The sequence below is a fragment of the Drosophila albomicans genome, chromosome 3 (assembly GCF_009650485.2).
Source record: "Drosophila albomicans strain 15112-1751.03 chromosome 3, ASM965048v2, whole genome shotgun sequence".
NCBI classification, from domain to species: Eukaryota; Metazoa; Arthropoda; class Insecta; order Diptera; family Drosophilidae; genus Drosophila; species Drosophila albomicans.
This window is the reverse complement of record NC_047629.2, coordinates 4,158,452-4,178,850: the sequence shown is the minus strand read 5'-3', so window position 1 is coordinate 4,178,850 and position 20,399 is coordinate 4,158,452. Positions and strand designations below refer to the sequence as shown.

The following is a 20,399-nucleotide window of genomic DNA, read 5'->3' as shown; positions in this document are numbered from 1 at the left end:
ATTGAACACGCGCAGAAGCCTAGAGATGGGCAACATGCCGATAACTAGCAATTGCACGCAGTGGTGACTGTCCAAAAGCAACACTTCCACACACGACTCGAATACAACACTGCGTGCGCGTTTAGAGTTCAGTGGTAAAGCCAAGTTGACAGCTCTTTCCGTTTCCTTTTTCGCGTGAGCCGTCATCATGAGAGCCAAGGGATTGGTTAGTATTTAACAAAAATAAACGAAAATTGATGAAAATCGTGTTGAAAATGTGTGAGGCATGCAGTCAAACAAGCCCTGATGCAAGTGCATATGAAAACCCATGTGAAAATGTTTCATTATTATGCGAAAACCCACAAAATAGCAACAGTGCGCTCTACTGGTAAAGTAGCAAGTACAATGCGGCTGCTTCAATTGCGTTGAGCAATTCAGTTAGCAATTGTAAATTGCAGCTGTAATAGAATATGTTTCAAGTTTTCTCAAATGTTTTAGTTACCCCAAATCGGGTGCCACAATCACATTTGTTTTAAATTGACATCAAAACATAACCTATAAGAACAACAACAAGAGCGACACGCTTTTGGCTGTGTGTGTGTGTGTGTTTGTGACTGTGTGGGACTCGTTTGACTGATTTTCACCAATTGTTTACAAAACGTACTGATGATGTACTAATTGATCTTTCCAAATCAACAGTTGAAGGAGTACGAAGTCGTTGGCCGCAAGCTGCCCAGCGAGAAGGAGCCACAGACGCCTCTGTACAAGATGCGCATCTTCGCTCCTGACAACATTGTTGCCAAATCCCGTTTCTGGTACTTCTTGCGTCAACTGAAGAAGTTCAAGAAGACCACCGGCGAAATTGTCTCCCTGAAACAAGTGTACGAGACATCTCCCATTAAGATCAAGAACTTCGGCATCTGGCTGCGCTACGATTCTCGCTCTGGCACACACAACATGTACCGCGAGTACCGTGACCTGACAGTTGGCGGTGCCGTTACACAGTGCTACCGTGACATGGGTGCCCGTCATCGTGCCCGTGCCCACTCCATTCAAATCATCAAGGTGGAGTCGATTGCTGCTGCCAAGACGCGTCGCGTGCACGTTAAGCAGTTCCACGATTCCAAGATCAAGTTCCCATTGGTCCAGCGTGTCCACCACAAGGGCAACAGGAAGCTGTTCTCGTACAGAAAGCCAAGGACTTACTTCCAGTAAAGAAGTAAAAGAGAGAGTGACACCCACAAACAAATCAGCTGGCGTTAAAGCGCACTACGTGTGTTTTGCTCTAATTGGTTTTCAAATTTTTAAGGAACGTCTTTCTAAGTGATTCTTTCAATAAAATGAGTACGTTGAAGAGTAAACCAAAAGTGTGGTTCTTTATTTTAGTCGTTGTTGTATATGTTTAAAAATTTAAATTAAATTAGCTACCCCGCTAAACTTTTTAAATGATAAAAAAAAACCGTTAAGAGTTCGCGTTATACGATAAATAATTTTTTATTTGACAACTTAACATCTCTGTTAAAGTGCAACAGAAACATATGGAGACACCAAAATACAGATGCTCTGTAAATGCCCTCTGGTGAAACTATATGGTATTTTCGTATATTTTCAAGTCACGTGTAAAATGGCGCTACATTTGAAACTGCGTGTTTCTATCAAAGTAGTTATTATTATTCATATAATTATTTATTGAAAACAAAATATTTTATCTCACTCTTTGGGTACCTTTCCTTAAAATTAGATGAATTTTAAAATGTAAATGGTTTAACTGGTCACTGATAACACCACGGTTAATTAACAGGCCATGTAAAGCATGGAATATGCCTTAAACAGCAGTTCGGTCACACTGATGAGCAATCAATAGTTTATTTTTCTGCAGATGCGTTTTCATTTTCTGGCTCTTTTGTTGAACTACATCTGAGAAAATTACATCATTGCACAGCAACATAAGAGCCATAACAAGAACGACCCGCACATCCAGTGAGTCACAATCATGAGCGATCGTCATCTAGAATTGGAAATTGAACGATTTGTGACGTTTGCTGATTGGCCCACAAATGCCCCCGTGCAAGTCGAAGATTTGGTGAAGAATGGTTTTTTTGCCACTGGCAACTGGTTGGAGGCGGAATGCAACTGGTGTCACATACGCATCGATCATTGGGAATATGGTGACAATGTGGCTGAAAGGCATCGTCGTGGCTCACCCATTTGTTCCATGGTCCTGGCGCCCAACCATTGTGGAAATGTCCCAATGCATGACCCACAACAGATGGCGGCGGCGGCTGCTGGAGAGACGAACGACAGTGAAGGCAACACTGTGGTTGATGGTGGTGCAAGTCTTGCAGATATGCTAATCGAAGAAAATCGTCTTGAAACATTTAAGGATTGGCCTGTTTGTATTTCTCAAATGCTTCATCGGATCACTGTAAACTGATTGTTCTTAATCTTACAGAATCCAAATATTACGCCTGAGGAATTGGCCAAGGCAGGTTTCTACTATCTTTACCAATCGGATCATGTGAAATGTGTGTGGTGCAAGGGCATCATTGCCAAGTGGGAGAAAAACGACAACGCCTTCGATGAGCATCGTCGCTTCTTTCCCAACTGTCCACGCGTCCAAATGGGACCGTTAATTGCCATTACTGGCAAGAACATAGAGGAGCTGGGCATACAGCCCACAACATTGCCCCAACGTCCCAAATACTCTTGCATGGAGACACGACTACGCACATTCAGTGATTGGCCCATTCCCAATATACAGGCAGCTGAACCGTTGGCTCAGGCCGGTCTCTATTATCAGAAGATTGACGATCAGGTGAGATGCTTTCACTGCAACATTGGACTGCGTTCGTGGCAGAAGGATGATGAACCCTGGCATGAGCATGCTAAGTGGTCACCCAAATGTCAGTTTGTGTTGCTCGCCAAGGGACCAAACTTTGTGCGTGCAGTGCGAGAAGCACCCACCACATCCACAACAGCCGCCACAGCGCCACCGTTGCCTACAAGCATTGACAGCGCCATGACGGCAGCACCAGCTTGCGAGGCTCTGGCACTGGGCATTGATGTAGGTGCGGTGCGAAATACGATTGCACGCAAGCTTTCGAGTTCAGGTTGTGCCTTCAACACGTTGGACGATCTTCTGCATGCGATCTTTGACGATGCTGGCGCTGGTGCCGCCTTGGAGGTCACAGAGCCGTTCTCATGCGCGTCAGCGCCACAGGCTCCAAATGAGCCTGTTGATTGCTCAGCTACCACAAGCAAAGCGGCTCAGGCTGAGACGCACAACACAACGGGAGCAGCAGTTGCAACTGCAGCGACAAGCCCAGCAGCTCCTTTGGTGCCTGCGCCTGCTATGGTAAACAGCAACTCAAATCCCAATGGCAATCTGTCGCTGGAGGAGGAGAATCGACTGCTGAAGGATGCGCGTCTCTGCAAGGTCTGTCTGGATGAAGAGGTCGGTGTTGTGTTCCTGCCATGTGGACATTTAGGTAGCTATAGCTTTACGTTTAATTAAAAATGGCCACATCACTCACTTTCCTCTTTCGTTTAGCCACCTGCAATCAGTGCGCACCGAGCGTGGCCAACTGCCCAATGTGTCGGGCGGACATCAAGGGTTATGTGCGCACGTTTCTCTCTTGAATGGCAGACAACAGCTATCGAAAGACCACTAAGCGTAGCATATTGCTTATCTTAATCATAAGAATTGTCTACTATGTACTTGTATCGCCTAAGCAACTGGTGGCGGTCGTTGGATGCTTTGGCTATCAGATCATCAGAGGTTTATCGTTATATTTCTTGAACTGATGGCGAATGCGGCTTCAAATGTTACTAACTTACTCTCGACTCTTATCGAATGTGTCTAAGCGTATTAAGTGTGTGTGTGTGTTTTTATCTAATGTATTAACTATTTACTCTCTCTATCTCCCTGATATTAATAATATTCTTGCAGGCTCTTATACCTATTTAATCGCACGAACGAATCTGAGTTACCTATTTTTTACACTATTCTATTTAACTGCCAAAATTGTATAGTTGATTTTTTTACACATGTCACACACTTTTATATTATTATGTCATTCGACAAAGTCTTATTTACAGCGCCTGCAAGGCTATTTTTGTATTCTTCGGCTGTGCCGAAGAGTCACAGCTGTCCACTTCTTGTTATTGATTGTGTTATTGGGCCGCTCATTTAATGGAGTACACAAAAGTTGATCTACAAATAAATATATATGTAAATGTTGAAAACAATCGCATTATCAATGTTTAAACGGACTGTGCCACGCTCGTGCTGATAACATCCAATGAATAAGCGGAGTGTAATCTTCCTGAATCTCCATATACTTGCTCCATAACTATATGTATTATATAATATTTACATCGAATAGCTTTCAAACATCTAATTTGAGTATTGTCGTCAATCATTTACATACATACATATATGAATAACTAAGGCGATCAAAGCAATTGAATCTGCTTAGCTGCTTGTGATTACAATTACTTATTTGCTATTTTTGGAGGCATGACCGAATTAAACACAAATTAAATTCTAAAAAAGCTATTGCAACTATTTTAGAGATTTAGATATAAGGTTTTTTGCGGGTAGTTTTGGATATACATATACGTGTATGTTTATATAGTCGGCACGTAAAAATGATGACATATCGACTTAGTTTTCCTTTGATTTTAATTTAAAACATTCTTTTAAAATTTTACAATAATGTTCAACCATCATAGTAATTCAGCATAATTGTATATCCATATATCTCAATAATATTGCATAAATGTGTCATCATTTTGTAATTAAATTGCGACCTTGAGCGAGTTTGAAAGTTATAGTTAAGTCTGGACTATACTAGACCCTTCACTTTTTAGGCTCACCTAAATCCACGGCCGTTAGAATTAATTTCCAATTCGGTCAGTTAGCATAGTTTTGAGTACCCTTGTTGTAGGAAATATTACATTTTTTATTATAAATATACAAATATCTATTTATTAGCTTAAGAAGTGTAGTTTTCAATTGCTTGGACGCTTTTTAAACACCACAGAGGTGACGACGTTGCCCACCTTGCCCCCGAATTTAAATGTGGGCGTGGGAATCGAGCAGTGTTTCACAAAGAACTCGTCAAAGCTAACCAGTAACTCTTCCTCCGTCCAGTTACATGAGGTGATGATAAATAGGCTGTGTTCGTCGCTTAGCAGCTGAGCCACCGTTTTGAGGTAATTGGTGCGTTTCTCCTTGGGATTTTCGGGACATAAGCTGACGGCATCGTAGGTGCCTTTATCGTGCACAATATTGTAAATTCCCAAATTCGGTGGGTCACTTTGCGTAAGATCTGCGACATCATAGTTGATGTTCAGGGATTGATCCTTGGCAATTCCCTTCGCCAATTCGATGGCCTTTGGCGAGTAGTCGACGCCAGTAAGCTGGGTGTATCCCTCATTGCCCAGCGCAATGAGAAACATTCCATTGCCGCAACCCAAGTCGAGTACACGTGCTGTTTGTTTATCGACGTTTTCCTGCTTCAACAGCCAGTTGACGATTCGCTGTTGAGAGTCTTCATCAAACCATATTTCGCCCACATCGCCATGACTTTGATAATTTCGTATTTCGCGTGTATAGCTGTTTTCCCAGTATTCTTTGGTACCCAATTCAGAGCCTTCTAGTTCCATTATTGAAAATAAATATTATTATTAACTTAATTGTTGATTGTGTTTCCTAAGTGCTTTCTTGCCGGGGTGTGACCACATGCAACATATCTGAAATATAATAATATACCAATTAATCGAAGTAAGAAAATTTCACCTGGTTACACTTCCAAAATTTTTAAAGCGGGTCCTTTTTCATAAAAGTTATCAAATTAAAAGAATATCTGTTAGAAATGATTGTCACTCTTTTCGAGTGATCTCAAAATAATAATATTTTAGTAAAGATAAACTTTTCGAGAAAAAAAACAATATTTTTCAATATTCAAGCTGCAGTTACAAAACTTGAAGAACTTTTATACTACAAAGATTATAGATTTCGTTGTCTACATTCTTTTCAAAATTATCTACAAATTTGTATATCTAGTAGTAACACAAATATATTAATGTCGGCACTCATCAAGCTTTTACTTCACTTGATCTAAGCAACGAATATCTTTAACATTATCGTTAGCTGTTAAGGAGCTGATAATGTTGTCATCAATTTTGTTTAATTCGATTACTGATCATTCGATAGAAAGCGGCTATCAACAAACCAACTTAAAATCAGTGTATAAATAGTTATATTATTTAATAATAAGAACTAACATTAGTACAAGTAATCAATTGCAATTTTTTAGAAGTGAATACTTAACTGATGACGAGCAACAGTTTTGTGTTTTCTGTTTTCTTACAGTGTTACAGTTTGAGTGCCACTGCTGTCAGTTTAGTTATCTGTTATAATGCTGTTATACTTTTGTTTGATGAAAACGTCAGTCGTTTGTTTCTAGATGGAGCGAACGTGTCTCGCGCGTCTCGATCTTGCAATGAATTTGAAAAAAGAGCTCAATATTTATTTTGTTTAGTTATACGTACCGAACATAATTGTAACTAAAACGTAAGCAACGTCAAGAAATTATTGTTTGGCACAAATTGCTGATAAATTTAGAAGAAAAACAAGATACCAAATACGCGCGGTCGCTACCAGTCTTCGCATTCGTGAGTGTTTGTGAGTTGTTAAAGTGAGTATTACATGCTTATGTATGTATATGTGTGCTATGCATGTGTGTGCATTATGCTAACTGCTGCTACTAAAAGTGTGCAAGCGAGATAGTGTGAGTGAGAGTTAGAGTGCAACATTGTGATTGTGTGGCATGTAGAAGACGACGACGTCGAAGAAGAAGCAGCAACGCCAACGCGCTCCCCTTTCTATTCGATTTACATAGATGTGTACATATTAGTGGTGCTTATTACTCTTGAAACGTTTCGTAAGTTGACGACGCTATGAAAAAGACAACCAAAAATCTTTAAATTGGCCGCGTTTTCGTTTCGAAATAAGCACAAAAATCACTGTGCGAGCTACATACATATAAACATACGTATATGTATTAACACAACACGTACAAATTCTGGTATGTCATATGTATGTGTGTGTGCATATATAACTCTTGCTCAATTGAAGATCCAATGGAAGTCGTCTGGTTTCGTTTTAACTGCGTTTTTTTTTTTTTTTTGGTGTCAAACGCCAGGTGGCGCTAGCACCCCGAATGACCAATCCCCAAGGTATTCCCCAAAATAAAAAACCGCAAACTTCTGACCAAATATAAAAGTGCAAAAAAACAAAAATCTACCACTCAGCAGTTTTCTTTTTTTTTTTTTTGTTGTGCCTTTCGCGTTGCCATAAGAACAGTTATTTCGTACAACTGGGACGCGTTCCATGTGTGAGTGAATATATGTATGTGTGTGTGTGTGTGTGCATTGTAAAATGTATTTCAACAAAGCAAAAGCAGGGAAGCGAATGGGAGTTGAGGGGAGCAGCCTTTGGTTATCGCAAATAAATACACAGATATTTGAAAATGCGATCTTGGTTTATTTAGCAATTGGCGCAGCGTGCAACCCCTTGCATTATTTAAATATTGATCTTAATTGCCATTGCAATTCCAGTATTGCATTTTGTGTGTTGCCAGCGGCACATTAACTGGCATTACTCATGCATGCAGTTGACGTTGCCTCTCCCTCCCCTTTTCGATTCGCTTTGATTCACTCCCTTTTCTACTGCGCTTGTTGTGGTTGCAAAAAAAAGAAGAGATAAGCTAGGAAATTGCCCACAAACGCATTTTTTATAATACAATAGAAGTAGTAGTAATAATAATAATAATAATAAGCGTTTATTTTATAGTTAGTACCAGTTTAGCTGAACACACACACAGTTAAATGCTTTAAACACTCATTGATGCTGCAGCATCTCATGATCAAATTGCTGTTTTGCTCTCTCTCTCTCTGTAGATTTATGCGTACGTGTGTGAATGTGTTTTTTTTACTCATGTGTTTGTGTGTGTGAGCGTGCATTAATCGGTGCGTCGCAGTCTCAACTCGTCGTCGATTAACTAGTTTTATTTCATTTTGCTGCTGAATGTCAATTTCATTGTAAATTGCAAGTTTTTGCCGCACTTTTGCCAACAAAATCAAAAAACAAGTTGCAGCTGGCCTGGTGGGGTGTTTACCATTTTCGCCATTGAAGGTCATGTCCATATTATTATTATATTTTTTTTTTAATTTTCGTGTGGCAGCACTAATTGCTTATTGCTTTGTTTACTTTTACTCGACATTTTGGTATTCGCGCTTTCGCATTCGCGCAATTCACATTTCGCGTAAGCGTTCGAAAAACGGGAGCGCAATTTAATGAACATTCATCTTTGGGGAGATGATGGGGAGCATTGGTTGCTTACTTGTTCGCTTGCTTGGCAGCATTGCAAGTCTGTGTGAATTTGCGATCAATGGCATTTATTCGCTAAATAATTTGACCTCTTGAGTCAACAATTAATACAGTTGTACAGTTGCTTGCCTGATTCTATTAGCTTAACTAGGGTAGTTCACACACACACGCATGCACACAAAAGGCGTTGTGTGATAGATAAAAGCTGAGATCTGTTTGCTTTGTGTTTTTAGTATGTTGAGGTTTTATGGCCACACTGGCCAGCGACAAAACCTCACAGAAGGTCACGGTTATATATGCAAAATGAAGCAAAAGCGACAAGACAACAAAACCAGACTCTTGTAGATTTCATTGTTGTTGCTTTGCGGCAGCTACGAACTACGAGAAAAGACATTTGCTTTAATCGAGGTAACGTGCCAACGATCGCGATCTGGCTTCTCTCAAGTCTAGACATATGTACAAAAATATGTACATACATATATTCGTAAGGTTTGCCACTCCCTTTTCAGCAACAAGCAACTTCATAGATACATTCAAGTGTCGGTTAAAAAAATGATTATCGGAAGTACATTCACCTGATCAGTTGAATGAACACGCGCTACCGCTGCTTTATTTTTACTTCTACTTTTTATTTATTAATTTTTTCTCTCTCGCTTTGCTATTTACGGCTGTCACACAAAAAAAAAAACTGGACAGCTGTTTGTTATTGTTTTTTTTTTTTGTTTGCTGCCTTTTGAGTGTTCACTCACGTGCAAAGCAAAGCGCAAAGCAATCACAAAATGGGAAGCACGCGCTTGTTTGCATTTGATTGCATTTGGTAGCTATCATGTTAAATATGAACAAAACGGATAGCAGGCGTTCAGCTGTGTGTTTTAAGCTTGTGTTGTCAGCGTTAATTTTGTTCAACCTGTTTCTTGTCGATGTCGAGCACCAAAAACAAAAAAGCTAGTCAAGGCTTCCGGAATTGAATATATTAATTATAACACTCTGCGTTGAGTCAAACTAGCCTATTTTCAAAAGTTAACAGTGTGGTAACTGGCGGTCACTGTTATGGGTGACAGTAACATTGACGCGACCTGCCTCAATTTCTTCTGCTAACTAACACTGCTGGTTTTCTATGTAATTGCAGGACTCGAATTGCCACTTTGCAACACTGGGCTGCAATGCAAACAAAATGAACGGCAAAGAACAATCAGCTGGTCGGGAATTCAAGCGCAATTCAAATGCCTACGCCAGTTTGCCAGCGACAACAAAAACAACAAATAAAGAGAAACGGAAAGAGTCACTAAGAGAACCAGAATGCTATGGACTCTCGCACAGTTTGTCCAGTGAATCGATAAAACAAGCCTGCGACTATTACGACGATGAGCCAAGCGATGAAGACCTAATTGAGATACATCAAACGCCACAGGGCTTTCATCATCATCCTCGTCAGCAGCAGCAGCTTCAACCACAGCAGCAACAACATCCGCTTAGCTTTAGCATGCCGCTGGCTGATGACGGTGAACGTAATGCCTTGTGTGACGTCAGCCAAGAGGCTCCATTGAGCACACCCATCAAACCGTCGGCTACTGTGCCGGATGAGGCGCTCAGTGTGCTGAATGAGCTGGATGCCATATTGGATGTGCATGGCGCATCGCCGCTCAACGGCAGCAACCGCATCTCTTCGTGCGGCACCAGTAGCGCTTCCTCGTCTTCCTCCGACGATGATAAAGTTGAGGATTATTTAATGGACTTGGATAATTATCTCGAGGAACTAGATAAAGAGGATCCATTGGCCATTGTTGGCCATCCAAGCCTAAGCCGCGAGCCACGCACTCGCACGCTGCCGCTAAGTCGGAAGCGAAAGCAGCACAAACAGTCCGATGAGGAAGTGCATCCAGCCTTGGACAGCGAGTTCCAGCGTGGTCATCAGATGCGCAAAACCTTCAGTTGTGGTTTAACGCCAACGGGCACTAAAGGTAACTACGCGTGATCTTGACTGTGACGCAATTGGGGAAAAATGCAAAAATTCGAATTTCATCGCCAAAAAACCTAAAACTAATGATTCATAGCGTGTTAAGCGATCGAACAGGTGGTAAACAGGTTTATGAGACTGATGCTGATTCTAATTCTTCTAGTACAAGCATTTATTTAACGGATATGTGCTATTAAATTATTATATAAAACCACTAAAAAAGTATTAATACTACATTATTTCATACTACATCTTGCTACTACTACGTATTTCCTTATAGAGGTATTAATACTTCTACCTCTTAATAATGCTGCTTTTTACCACTACTACCGAAACTTTGCTACTATTTACTGCTACAATTATAAATACTACTTTTTCCTGCTACTTTTTTGTTGCTACTACTTGTTTGCCATATTAATATTACTACTTTATCATAATGTCGTTAATTGCCCAAATTAACATAATATCACACAAGATGGGCAATTACCGGCATTGTATTATATACTAAAAATCCATTTATTACTATTATTTATACTTTTAGTATTACTACTATTACTAGCTGAAGCTGTTTCTCTTTATAATCTCTGACTTTTGTTAAGATTTTCCTAATTGCTTCTGCTGATTATAACATTTTCTAATACTTCTGCAACTTTTACTGTTACTAATTTGAACTGCTTGAAACACACTTAGAACAATTGCGACATTTACGACATTATTACATTTGCTTAATAGTAAGATATTCATTTTAAAAGGCTAAAAGCTTTGTGCTAACCTCATATGGAATTGCGTGAACTTAGGATGCGTATGTGAAATTATTTGAATATGAGTGCATATCAGCAATTTTCGAGGAATTTTTTGTATGTAATTACAATCATTTCGCCAGTTTTTTTTTTTTGGAACAAGATTATTGTTACTCTATTACACTCGATTTCTAGAAAAATAATTTTCTTTATGATGATTAAATATTGCAACACAAAAAATGCACCGCTATAAATTAGATATTTTTAGCTCATATATTACCACCTGTGCCCGTTTTATTTAGTTATCTAAAACCGCACATAAAAATCAGTTAAACTCTTATCGTTTGGAATTGAAGTCATAAGTCATGGAAAGCTATAAATACTGCATTAGTGGTTTCGCAAGCTTTAGGAACTGCTTTTTAAAACAATTTAGTTTGAGAATTCGAGTGAAAGTTTTGTGGAAATCAACAATTAACAGAAAGCTAGACTGTGTGTCTCTTTGTGTGTGTGAATCATTCTTATACGTGTGTTTAATTGTTTATGCATTTCTCATTGTTTTCGCCTCTTAGCCACATCAAATACATCACTAGAAGCAGGCAACGCTGCAGTTGCCCAGATAGATGTTTGGCGTCGCCAGTCAATGCGACGAGCCATTGGGAATGACGACGCTGAAGCCAAAGCCGAGAATGTGGATGCGAACGCGAGTGCGGAAGAGGATGATGAGCAGCCTCCCACTCTGCTGGTGACTCTGCCAAGTCAGATAACAACGTCGGCGGCATCGTCAACATCGGAGATGCGCCGCAGTTTCTCGCAGCCCGAATCGTTGCCACAGCGTGAAGGAAGCGCTCTGCAGATGCTCACGGAGGCGCACATCTTTGATAATCTGCTGCAGAACGAGCAGCGGACGGCGCGTGCAGTCAGTGAGCAACTGGAGCAGCGACCACGCCAGTATGGGCGACGCTTTGAGGGTCATCCGTCCATGAGTCCCGCTCGCAACATGGGCCTCGTGTCGCCGTTGAGCCGTCCACAGAGCGCACCTGCGCAAACACAACGACGAGAGGCGGTGGCAGCGGCGGCAGAGACGCCAACGCATGCCATGATGTCGCCGCTCTGCTCGGAAATGAGCTCGGCACGCTCCTCGCGCATCCCCAGCCCCGTTTCGCTGGTGAGCAGTGGCAGCGGCAGCAGCAGCGACAGCTCTACGGTTAGCACAGGGCCCGAGCAGGATCAGTTGGAGCTTGGTGGACAAACGCAGACGACAATCTGCAGTGCCAGCAGCGGCGGCAGCAGCACAACGCCTCTGGAGCCTCAACTGTTGCGGGAGAAGTGCGGATTCAATAGTCAATGGCCTCATGCAGCCAGTCGCACCTTAGCGCTGATGGGCTGCACTCTGGGCGTGTTTAACTTGTGCCGCTTTGCGGTGCTGACCATCAACTATGGAGGCAACTTTCTGCTGCAGTTCCTTCTGCTCTCGGTCATCTTTGGCATACCGCTCTTTTGGCTACAGATGTGCTTGGGAGCCAAGATCAAATCGGGCCCCGTCTCGATGTGGAAGATTAGTCCAATTTGCAGTGGCGTTGGCATTGCTCTGGTCATGGTGCAATGCTTCTTGGCCATCTACTCGACGGTGGCAGTTGGCTGGATTCTTATCTATCTGCGCGATGTTTTCCCAACGCCATCGCGCAGCGTCTATCGCTGGCAGGAGCTGGCCTTTCCCTATCGCTACGATGCCGTCAATGATACGGGGAATCTCACGCACACGGTTGCCGAATACTTTAATATTGTGGTACTGCAACGTCTGCATCTGGCCAAGCATCCAGACGCCACCGGCGGGCGCTTCCATGTTAATGATCGGGTAGGTAATCCCTTGGTTTGCTCTTCCCATTGCACTCGATCGACTAACGTCTATTCTATTTAGCAGTTGGCGTTCTACTTGGCCCTCATCTGGGCGGCAGTCTTCTTGATACTCTGCAAGGGCCTCAAATCCCTCGGCAAATTGGCGTTTCTCATCAATACGTTGCCATTGATCGCGCTTCTGGTTGTAACTGGCAAATTTGTGAGCATCGTGGATCCGGCTATTCTACAGGTGCGTTTCTGATTTAATTTATGATTTTAATTTATAAATAAATAAAATAATATAACGCTCATGCTCGATCCAAAAACAATAGATACCCGCTACCCATTTTAAGTAAAAATATACCACAAAAATACTTAAAATATACCAAAGGCTATTTTTGTATATTAATACAGTACAAAATATACTATAGAGTGCAAAGTGTACCAGATTATCAGCTAAAGCAACTAAGAGCCGTTCTTGCCTTACAAAAGTATTGTTTTTATACCCGCTACCCATAGGGTAGAAGGGTATTATAACTTTGTGCCGGCAGGAAATGTATGTAACAGGTAGAAGGAGGCATCTCCGACCCTATAAAGTATATATATTCTTGATCAGCGTCAACAGCCGAGACGAGACGATATAGCCATGTCCGTCTGTGTGTCTGTCCGTATGAACACCTAGATCTCAGAGACTATAAGAGATAGAGCTATAATTTTTTTTCGACAGCATTTGTCATGTTTGCACGCAGATCAAGTTTGTTTCAAATTTTTGCCACGCCCACTTCCGCCCCCGCAAATCAAAAAAACGAATAACAAGCATAATTTTAAAGCTTGAGTTGTGAATTTATATACAATAATAATTATAGTAGTTATGATTCCTGAAAATTTGGTTACGATCAGATAAAAATTGTGGAAGTTATTAAAGAAATACTTTTGTATGGGCAAAAACGCCTACTTACTAGGGTCTGAGTTGCTTTGGCCGACAATCTGGTACATTGTGCCGGCTATGGTATATTTTGAATGGTGTACTATATCGATATACCAAATACACCATTTGGTATATTTTTAGTATTTTTGCAGTATATTTATTGAAAATTATACCGCAATATTTTGCTTTTATTAAAAATGGGTAGCGGGTATCTCACAGTCGAGCACACTCGACTGTAGCTTTTTTACTTGTTAATATACGCAATTTTTATCTGATCGCAACCAAATTGTCAAGAATCATAACGACGATAGATATTATGCTATGTACCAATGTCGCGACTACAGTTTTAAAATGTACGCTTGTTATTCATCGATTTGTGGAGGCGGAAATGGGCTTGGCATATAATTTGAGATCTGAGATCAAGAATATATATACTGCTTGTATACATTTCATGGAGGCACAAATTTATAATACGCTTCTACGCTGAGGGTAGCGGGTATACAAATTTAATTACCTCAAGGCGTTAGATAAATCAGGAACCTTAATAATTACAATAATGATTATGTGTAATTATACCTTCCCCGAAAAATATGAATGATGTAGAAATAAATTATTCAATTTCGTTTTCTGTATCGGAGTTTGCGTCAATATTATTGTTATTTATTTATTTACATTTGCATTATAATTATCAGTAAAGAAAACAATAAAATAGTCATAACTTTTGAATTTTCTTGATTTTGAATTATTAAACTACTTATTAGTGTTGAAGAAAAACAAAAGTAATTATTTTTATTTGATTTATTTTGTTCTCACTTTTTAATCCTTAAATAATAATAAATAAATAATAATCTCTTTCCGTTTTGCTTGCAGGACGTGTTTGGCTCCAGTGATTTTGATGACTTTCTGGTGAACTCAAACACATGGACAGCGGCCACACAGGAAACGTTCCTCACTTGGGGCCTGCTTGGTGCCTCGGTGATAGCCATAACCAGTCGAACGCATGCCAATGCCAGCAAAACGACGCTGCGGCGAGATGCCATTCTGATGGTTCTGCTAACGTTGCTGGGTCTCGGCTTGGCTGCTCTGCTGGCGCTGTGCTGTACTCAGATCTTGCGACAACACGGTTACGTATATGTGCCGGGATCGTTTGGTAAGTGGATGTCACAATTATTCTACAATTTCAATTCGTAACTAATTGCTCGATGCTTTTTAGAACGTCCAGATTGTTATACGTCCGTGTATTCACTGCAAGCTCAAACGAATCCACAACTTCTTTCCTATCCACGTTCACTTGTGCCGCACTATTCATCGTTCTTGGGCGAAACGTATCGCAGAAACAAGACCATACTGCACATCGAGAGTGGCTTTCAGGCGCTGCGCTTCATTACGGAACTCTTTCCTGCCGTGCTCTCGCTCTCCAGCGATGCCATCTCATGGGTTTGGGCTGCCGTCGCCTTTGCCATGTTTGCTGGTTTTGGCCTCGCACAATTGTGCGTCATGTGGAAGCCCATTTCGAGTGCGATGGGCAATTCGACCAGCTCCGTTCTGCTGAGCTGTGTCACTGGACTGCTGTTGAGCATTCCATTTGCCACGGATATGGGCATTTCCATATTGTATTATGTGGACTTTTTGCTTGGCGGCTCCTGGTTTATACCCATCATTTGGGCAGCTCAAATTTTCGGTGTATTCCTCATTCGCGGACGACCTTATAATGGCGATGATTTGGTCAACGATCTGCGCATGTGCGGCTCAATGTCTGCGTTTCTGGCGCTCTCCTGGAACGTGCTGCTTCCCATTGGATTGATCACTCTCTCGGTGATTGACTATAAAGCATCGCTCTCCAATCAATTCTATTACTGGCGCGGCAAGTCATACTTTAGCTATGCCAGCCGCAAAACGGGTAGCCTCATACAAATTGGCATTGTACTCATTATTCCCGTCACGGCCATCATACAGATCTATCGCTATTTGACACAAGGTCCACCCGACATATTAGAGGTTAGTAAGCGCACACATATCTGTCCGGATATTTAACTTATTTAACACTCCTTTGTCCGTTTTTCAGCGCATTCAGCTGCTGTACCGCCCCCAGGAAGAGGGAACTGCACCGCGACGTCCTTCGGCGCGTCAGAGGTCAGCGCAGGAGCGACGAAACGCCACAAGCCAACAGCAGGAGAGTGGCCATCAACAAGCTCAGAATGATGCACCGCCCAAGTACACGCCTCCGCCATCCTACACAACTGCAACTGGCGCTCGCTTAGCTAAACTACTGCGCCAGAGCATACGTCGCAGCGTGCGCAGGTGAGAAAAGATTCCATGCGAGCTTTGATTAGCATTGCATACAAATTTTGAAAAACTTGCTATGCTACAAGTGTACAAAGATTGAGCCTCCATAGTCAACTTCTGAGTTAATAGTTTAATAAGATATTCAGCGAGTGAGAGTTGTACTCGATTACTATTATTAAGGTTGTAGACTACAGAAAGAGTGTTATAAAGAGTTCCAGTTATATAATTTTCATAACAGTATAATCGGGTGCGTTACCAGTAGATAATGTCAAAGGTTCTAAAGAGTATTAATCCAGGATAGAAGCCGCACTAGTTGAATCGGCTTGAACATACTTAAAACACAGATTCATTTCATTTTGTTATCGATCTTATTTATTTCAGAAAAGTTTATAAAGTTTTTCATAGACTAAACTTAGCTAGTCACATTGTGACAGATTTAAATGGAACGTTTAAAAAAGCTAACAAATGATGTCGATTATTTGTTTGCTTATATAATAATCAACAAGCGAGACGTAAAGGTCTTCTTACTATTCATTTTAGTTGTAATATGCATTTCTTATAAATGAATACACTAGTGATTTAAAGTGTAAAGTTGTGTTCCATGTTGTTGTGTTTATTAGAGTTATAGATTTTTATCTACATACTTTGTTTTTGATATAAACAAGTAGATTACTGATAATACAAAATTAGGTGATTTTTAGCTTTTTGTATGATTATAATTGTTCAGTTACTCTTTCATAATCCATATAAAATTGTGAAATATTATACTACTATTATCATATATTAGAATACATATAACAATTTCAATTCATTATATATTCTGCTTGCACTTTTAGAGTTCTTGGCGATTCATCGAGTCGAACACGACCAATTCTATCGTTGGATGCCGAGTCACCTTCGCCAGTGGCACCGCCCGATTATCTCACTATACTGACTAATCCATCTGGCTCTGGTTCTGGATCTGGTGTGAATGCAGCTTCATCCGGAGGCAGCAGCAGTCCAGAGTCAATTGAGATTGGTCAACGGCCAGCTGGCTATGCACAGCGTTCACAGTCACTAGGTCGCAAATTGCAGCGACCTTCGTCGGCATCTGGATCAGCCAACTCGGGTGCCTCAGCCACATTGGAGCGTGGCAGTTGTGGACCACAGCAGCAACGTCCATACACGGCCGAGGATGTGGTTACCATACTCCGTTCCTCGGTACGTCATCGACCGCAACCGCGACAAGCCGTTGGCATGGCCACAACTCTACCACGTCCGCCAGCCATGTCCACACACTTGGAGGATGCCTCGTTCCGCTCCATTGAGAATCTGGTCTTGAATGCCGAACCGCCGGATCAGACGCCCGGTGTGGGTAGTGCGGATGGAGGAGGAGAACAAGAGCAGTGTGGTCAAAACAATAATAATACATCTGTGATTTAATGACTAAAATATCGTACACATAACGTAATTCTATTAATGATCACATATCTGCTTGCTTTCTTAGACTTGATTATCGCTAGTTATATACGAATATTACTTTTTAGCTTATACCTATATACCGAATAATATGTAATAATAAACAACTATGTAATTAGTATTTGACAACAACAATAACTCTTGTTTAGTAATCGGTTTCTGATTAGACATACGATCTTTAGTAATGCATTTCTGATTTGATTTTTAAACAACCCTCAATAATATTTCATACTTAAAATCCTAATGCTGACATCTCATCGTTTCCCTTAAAGCTGTAGATCGAAAGACATGGGCACAACGGATGGTTAAGCACAATAGGCAGGAGCAGTCTACGTGCCAGGGAGTTGAGTACGTCGCATTTGCGCAGTCTGACCAAAAATTTAAGCCGATTAATAAACGTGACCAGTCAACTTCAGAAATGGAAACGGAAACAGCCCTACAACAACAAGAAAGGAAGCAACGCAGTACAAAACGAGATTGCTCCATTGAGGTTCAAATTTTTGCAGGCGTGCTGCGTACTTTTGAATTTACCTATATTTTGTTATTATTTTCGTCTTGAATACGGTGCATATTTTTTGGTGCAGACTGCTAATCTGCGACATTTTCAAATTGGCACGTACGCGCTGCTCTTAAACAATAAGAGTTGCCAGTCAGTGCGGAATAAAAAAAAACATTGCCAATGACAGGATTGAAATGCTGAAATAAAACTAAACTACTTAATGTTAAATTTTTTATATTATAGGAAAATAATATCAATAAATAAATACCTCATTTATTTATTGGGTTTTATTTTGAAAAATAATTTCTATTCTCCAATATGGCAATGTTTCCTTTCGTTGTGAATGCCAACAATATTTGTGAGTTAGCAGACCAATTTAATTTGTACATTGCCATATGAGCACAACACGTTCAAATCATGTTAGTTATCTGTTAATTTCATGTTTACAGAGCGTCGACAGCAGCCTAACATGTTTTGCGCGCGTTTATCAACCACGACACGCGTTTTGCTGGCGACTTTCCGTTACGTTAACAGAATCTGTTAAGCATAATATAAAATTACACAGCATCTGTTAATTTCTTGTTATTGTGGAATTTGTCTTCGAGGCTTACGGTTGGATTTGACGGTTGCGTGCGTTTTTGAACTACGGAGTTCAAGTACAGAAAATCGGAAAAGTAGTGATTGAAACCAAAAGAGAAAAAAATAAATAAAATCGAAACTCTACTAAACAAACGGGATAATATAGAATTATTTTTTGTATTGAAAGTGCAGTTGTCTGTGCACAATTAACTCGTTCAAAGCATTCCACATTTAATTGAGGGGCGCGCGCGTTTTCCGAGCAATTAATCTAAGCATTCTAACTAAGTTTTGTAGCAGTGCAAAAGTTTTCTTGGCTTTTGCCGCAAAACAGCAGCCGCTAACAACAACAACAACGACACCAACGCCGCCGTCGCCATCAAAAAAGTGCTCAAACAAGATTTCCACTTGAAATTCCTGAATTTCGTTTGCGACGCGCAGCGCAACATAAAAAGAAGCAAAGGAAATAAATCGAAATATAAAAGCGCAATACAAATAATACAAAAAAGTTTGGCGAAATCATCCAATTGAAAGTGTAATAATAATAGTGTGTTACTGTATAAGTGTTAGTGATAGCATTTTGTTCAGTTTAAAAGGAGTTTTGGATTAGCGGCGCCCTTATTTACATTGCTGAGCCTGACTGAGCGGTAAGTGTTGCCATTTTTTTCCGTTTTTTTTAGCTTTTGGCAGACTTAATTTGTAGGTGTTAGTCAAAGAGGAGAATGTAACAACAACAATAAGAGTGAACTCATATCTCTTATCCCCAACACGCACAATTTGTTGTAGTTTTTGTATTAGCATTTTTATGTCGCTGCCTGGCAAGTTGACAAACAAACACACGCACTTACACACACACACATACACATTTCTCTCTACCACACATACAGACACAATACACAAAGGATTTCATGACGTTTTGGGTGGGACGCTAAACTTACCCTATGCTGCCGCGATGTTGACACCGCTGCTGCTGCGTTTTGCTTATTGCCGACTCTCTCTATTCCTCGTGCTCATTCGTTCACTCTGATGCGAGTTTTGTTCAGCGCCGAATGCTGTGCTACTGAAACTCGTAGCTTTTGCGCCGCTTTGTCGTTGTAGACGTTGTGTGTGTGTTTTTATTTATTTTGATGGCGTATTTCGGCATTTCGCTTTGTCAGAGAGCGAGAGCCCGACTATGCTTGTGTGTGTGTATATATGTGCGTGTATAAGCTTGTCTGTGTTTAGTTTCTTCTACATTAAAATGAATTCGCAATAAATATTGCCTATGTCAAATAAAAGGGCGATGAGCCAGCCTTTTTCCCTCCTTCTTCTCCTGCCCTTTTGCAAAGTTGCTATGTGTGCTTCTCTATTGCCGACGTCGACCGCTCTAATCTCGGGGGACACTAATGTTTTACGACAATTTGTATGCCTACCAATACAAAACTTAATGCACACATCAATGGCAAATTAGATGTACATACTCCAAAGCAATGCACTAATAACAATCATTGACTGCCTCGCTCTCTCTTGTGTATATGCTTATGTATGTGTGTGTGATGTCGTTGATTTGGCTGTTACTTCCAATACATTGACAATTGACAATTGGAAATAAGTGTGCGACAAGAGGCAGCCCACTTATGTTTGTCTATGTGTGTATGAGTGTTGAATGTCTCATTTGTCGGCGACCAAATGGAAATAGTTTTGTTTTGTTTTGTCAACTGACAAATTTTCATTGTCTTTATCGTGGTACTTATTATGCCTGC

General features: G+C 40.8%; 5 protein-coding genes across 7 annotated transcripts in view; 4 read left to right on the top strand and 1 right to left on the bottom strand.

The window, feature by feature from the left end:
- Positions 1-69: 69 nt before the first annotated feature.
- Positions 70-1,346, top strand: LOC117566421 (60S ribosomal protein L18a). The gene is made up of 2 exons (XM_034245949.2): positions 70-205; positions 679-1,346. The coding sequence occupies exons 1-2, from the start codon at positions 188-190 to the stop codon at positions 1,192-1,194; spliced, it is 534 nt and encodes a 177-aa protein (XP_034101840.1). The 5' UTR covers positions 70-187; the 3' UTR covers positions 1,195-1,346.
- A 354-nt stretch (positions 1,347-1,700) lies between these two features.
- On the top strand, positions 1,701-4,217 carry LOC117566418 (death-associated inhibitor of apoptosis 2). Its single transcript, XM_034245947.2, has 3 exons — positions 1,701-2,371; positions 2,432-3,467; positions 3,530-4,217. The coding sequence occupies exons 1-3, from the start codon at positions 1,973-1,975 to the stop codon at positions 3,616-3,618; spliced, it is 1,524 nt and encodes a 507-aa protein (XP_034101838.1). The 5' UTR covers positions 1,701-1,972; the 3' UTR covers positions 3,619-4,217.
- Positions 4,218-4,924: 707 nt separating this feature from the next.
- On the bottom strand, positions 4,925-5,739 carry LOC117566420 (EEF1A lysine methyltransferase 2). Its single transcript, XM_034245948.2, has one exon. It carries the CDS (start codon positions 5,647-5,649, stop codon positions 4,993-4,995), a length of 657 nt encoding a protein of 218 aa, XP_034101839.1. The 5' UTR covers positions 5,650-5,739; the 3' UTR covers positions 4,925-4,992.
- Positions 5,740-6,435: 696 nt separating this feature from the next.
- Positions 6,436-17,722, top strand: LOC117566417 (sodium-dependent transporter bedraggled). 3 transcript variants are annotated; one of them, XM_034245946.2, is made up of 8 exons: positions 6,436-6,683; positions 9,507-10,338; positions 11,644-12,929; positions 12,996-13,160; positions 14,709-14,988; positions 15,052-15,836; positions 15,904-16,139; positions 16,961-17,722. In XM_034245946.2, the coding sequence occupies exons 2-8, from the start codon at positions 9,552-9,554 to the stop codon at positions 17,544-17,546; spliced, it is 4,125 nt and encodes a 1,374-aa protein (XP_034101837.1). In that variant the 5' UTR covers positions 6,436-6,683; positions 9,507-9,551; the 3' UTR covers positions 17,547-17,722. The 3 variants fall into 3 exon arrangements, with proteins under 3 accessions (XP_034101837.1, XP_034101835.1, XP_034101836.1); XM_034245944.2 differs by having other exon boundaries at positions 12,993-13,160; XM_034245945.2 differs by lacking the exon at positions 6,436-6,683 and adding an exon at positions 6,731-6,929 and having other exon boundaries at positions 12,993-13,160.
- A 957-nt stretch (positions 17,723-18,679) lies between these two features.
- Positions 18,680-20,399, top strand: part of LOC117566416 (protein slit) — a 58,784-nt gene continuing 57,064 nt past the window's right edge. Inside the window, exon 1 of the mRNA XM_034245940.2 lies at positions 18,680-19,304. The gene's annotated coding sequence lies outside the window, so the exon portion shown is untranslated. The remainder of the gene's footprint in view (positions 19,305-20,399) is intronic.

Bases quoted from the DNA above. Each gene is read 5' to 3' on its own strand.
- LOC117566418 (XM_034245947.2), top strand. From the start codon at position 1,973: ATGAGCGATCGTCATCTAGAATTGGAAATTGAACGATTTGTGACGTTT. The intron at 2,372-2,431 runs GTTTGTATTTCT...TTAATCTTACAG, and splicing joins AAACATTTAAGGATTGGCCT to AATCCAAATATTACGCCTGA. The intron at 3,468-3,529 runs GTAGCTATAGCT...TCTTTCGTTTAG, and splicing joins CCTGCCATGTGGACATTTAG to CCACCTGCAATCAGTGCGCA.
- LOC117566420 (XM_034245948.2), bottom strand. From the start codon at position 5,649: ATGGAACTAGAAGGCTCTGAATTGGGTACCAAAGAATACTGGGAAAAC.
- LOC117566417 (XM_034245944.2), top strand. From the start codon at position 9,552: ATGAACGGCAAAGAACAATCAGCTGGTCGGGAATTCAAGCGCAATTCA. The intron at 12,930-12,992 runs GTAGGTAATCCC...TATTCTATTTAG, and splicing joins GCTTCCATGTTAATGATCGG to CAGTTGGCGTTCTACTTGGC. The intron at 13,161-14,708 runs GTGCGTTTCTGA...TTTTGCTTGCAG, and splicing joins TGGATCCGGCTATTCTACAG to GACGTGTTTGGCTCCAGTGA.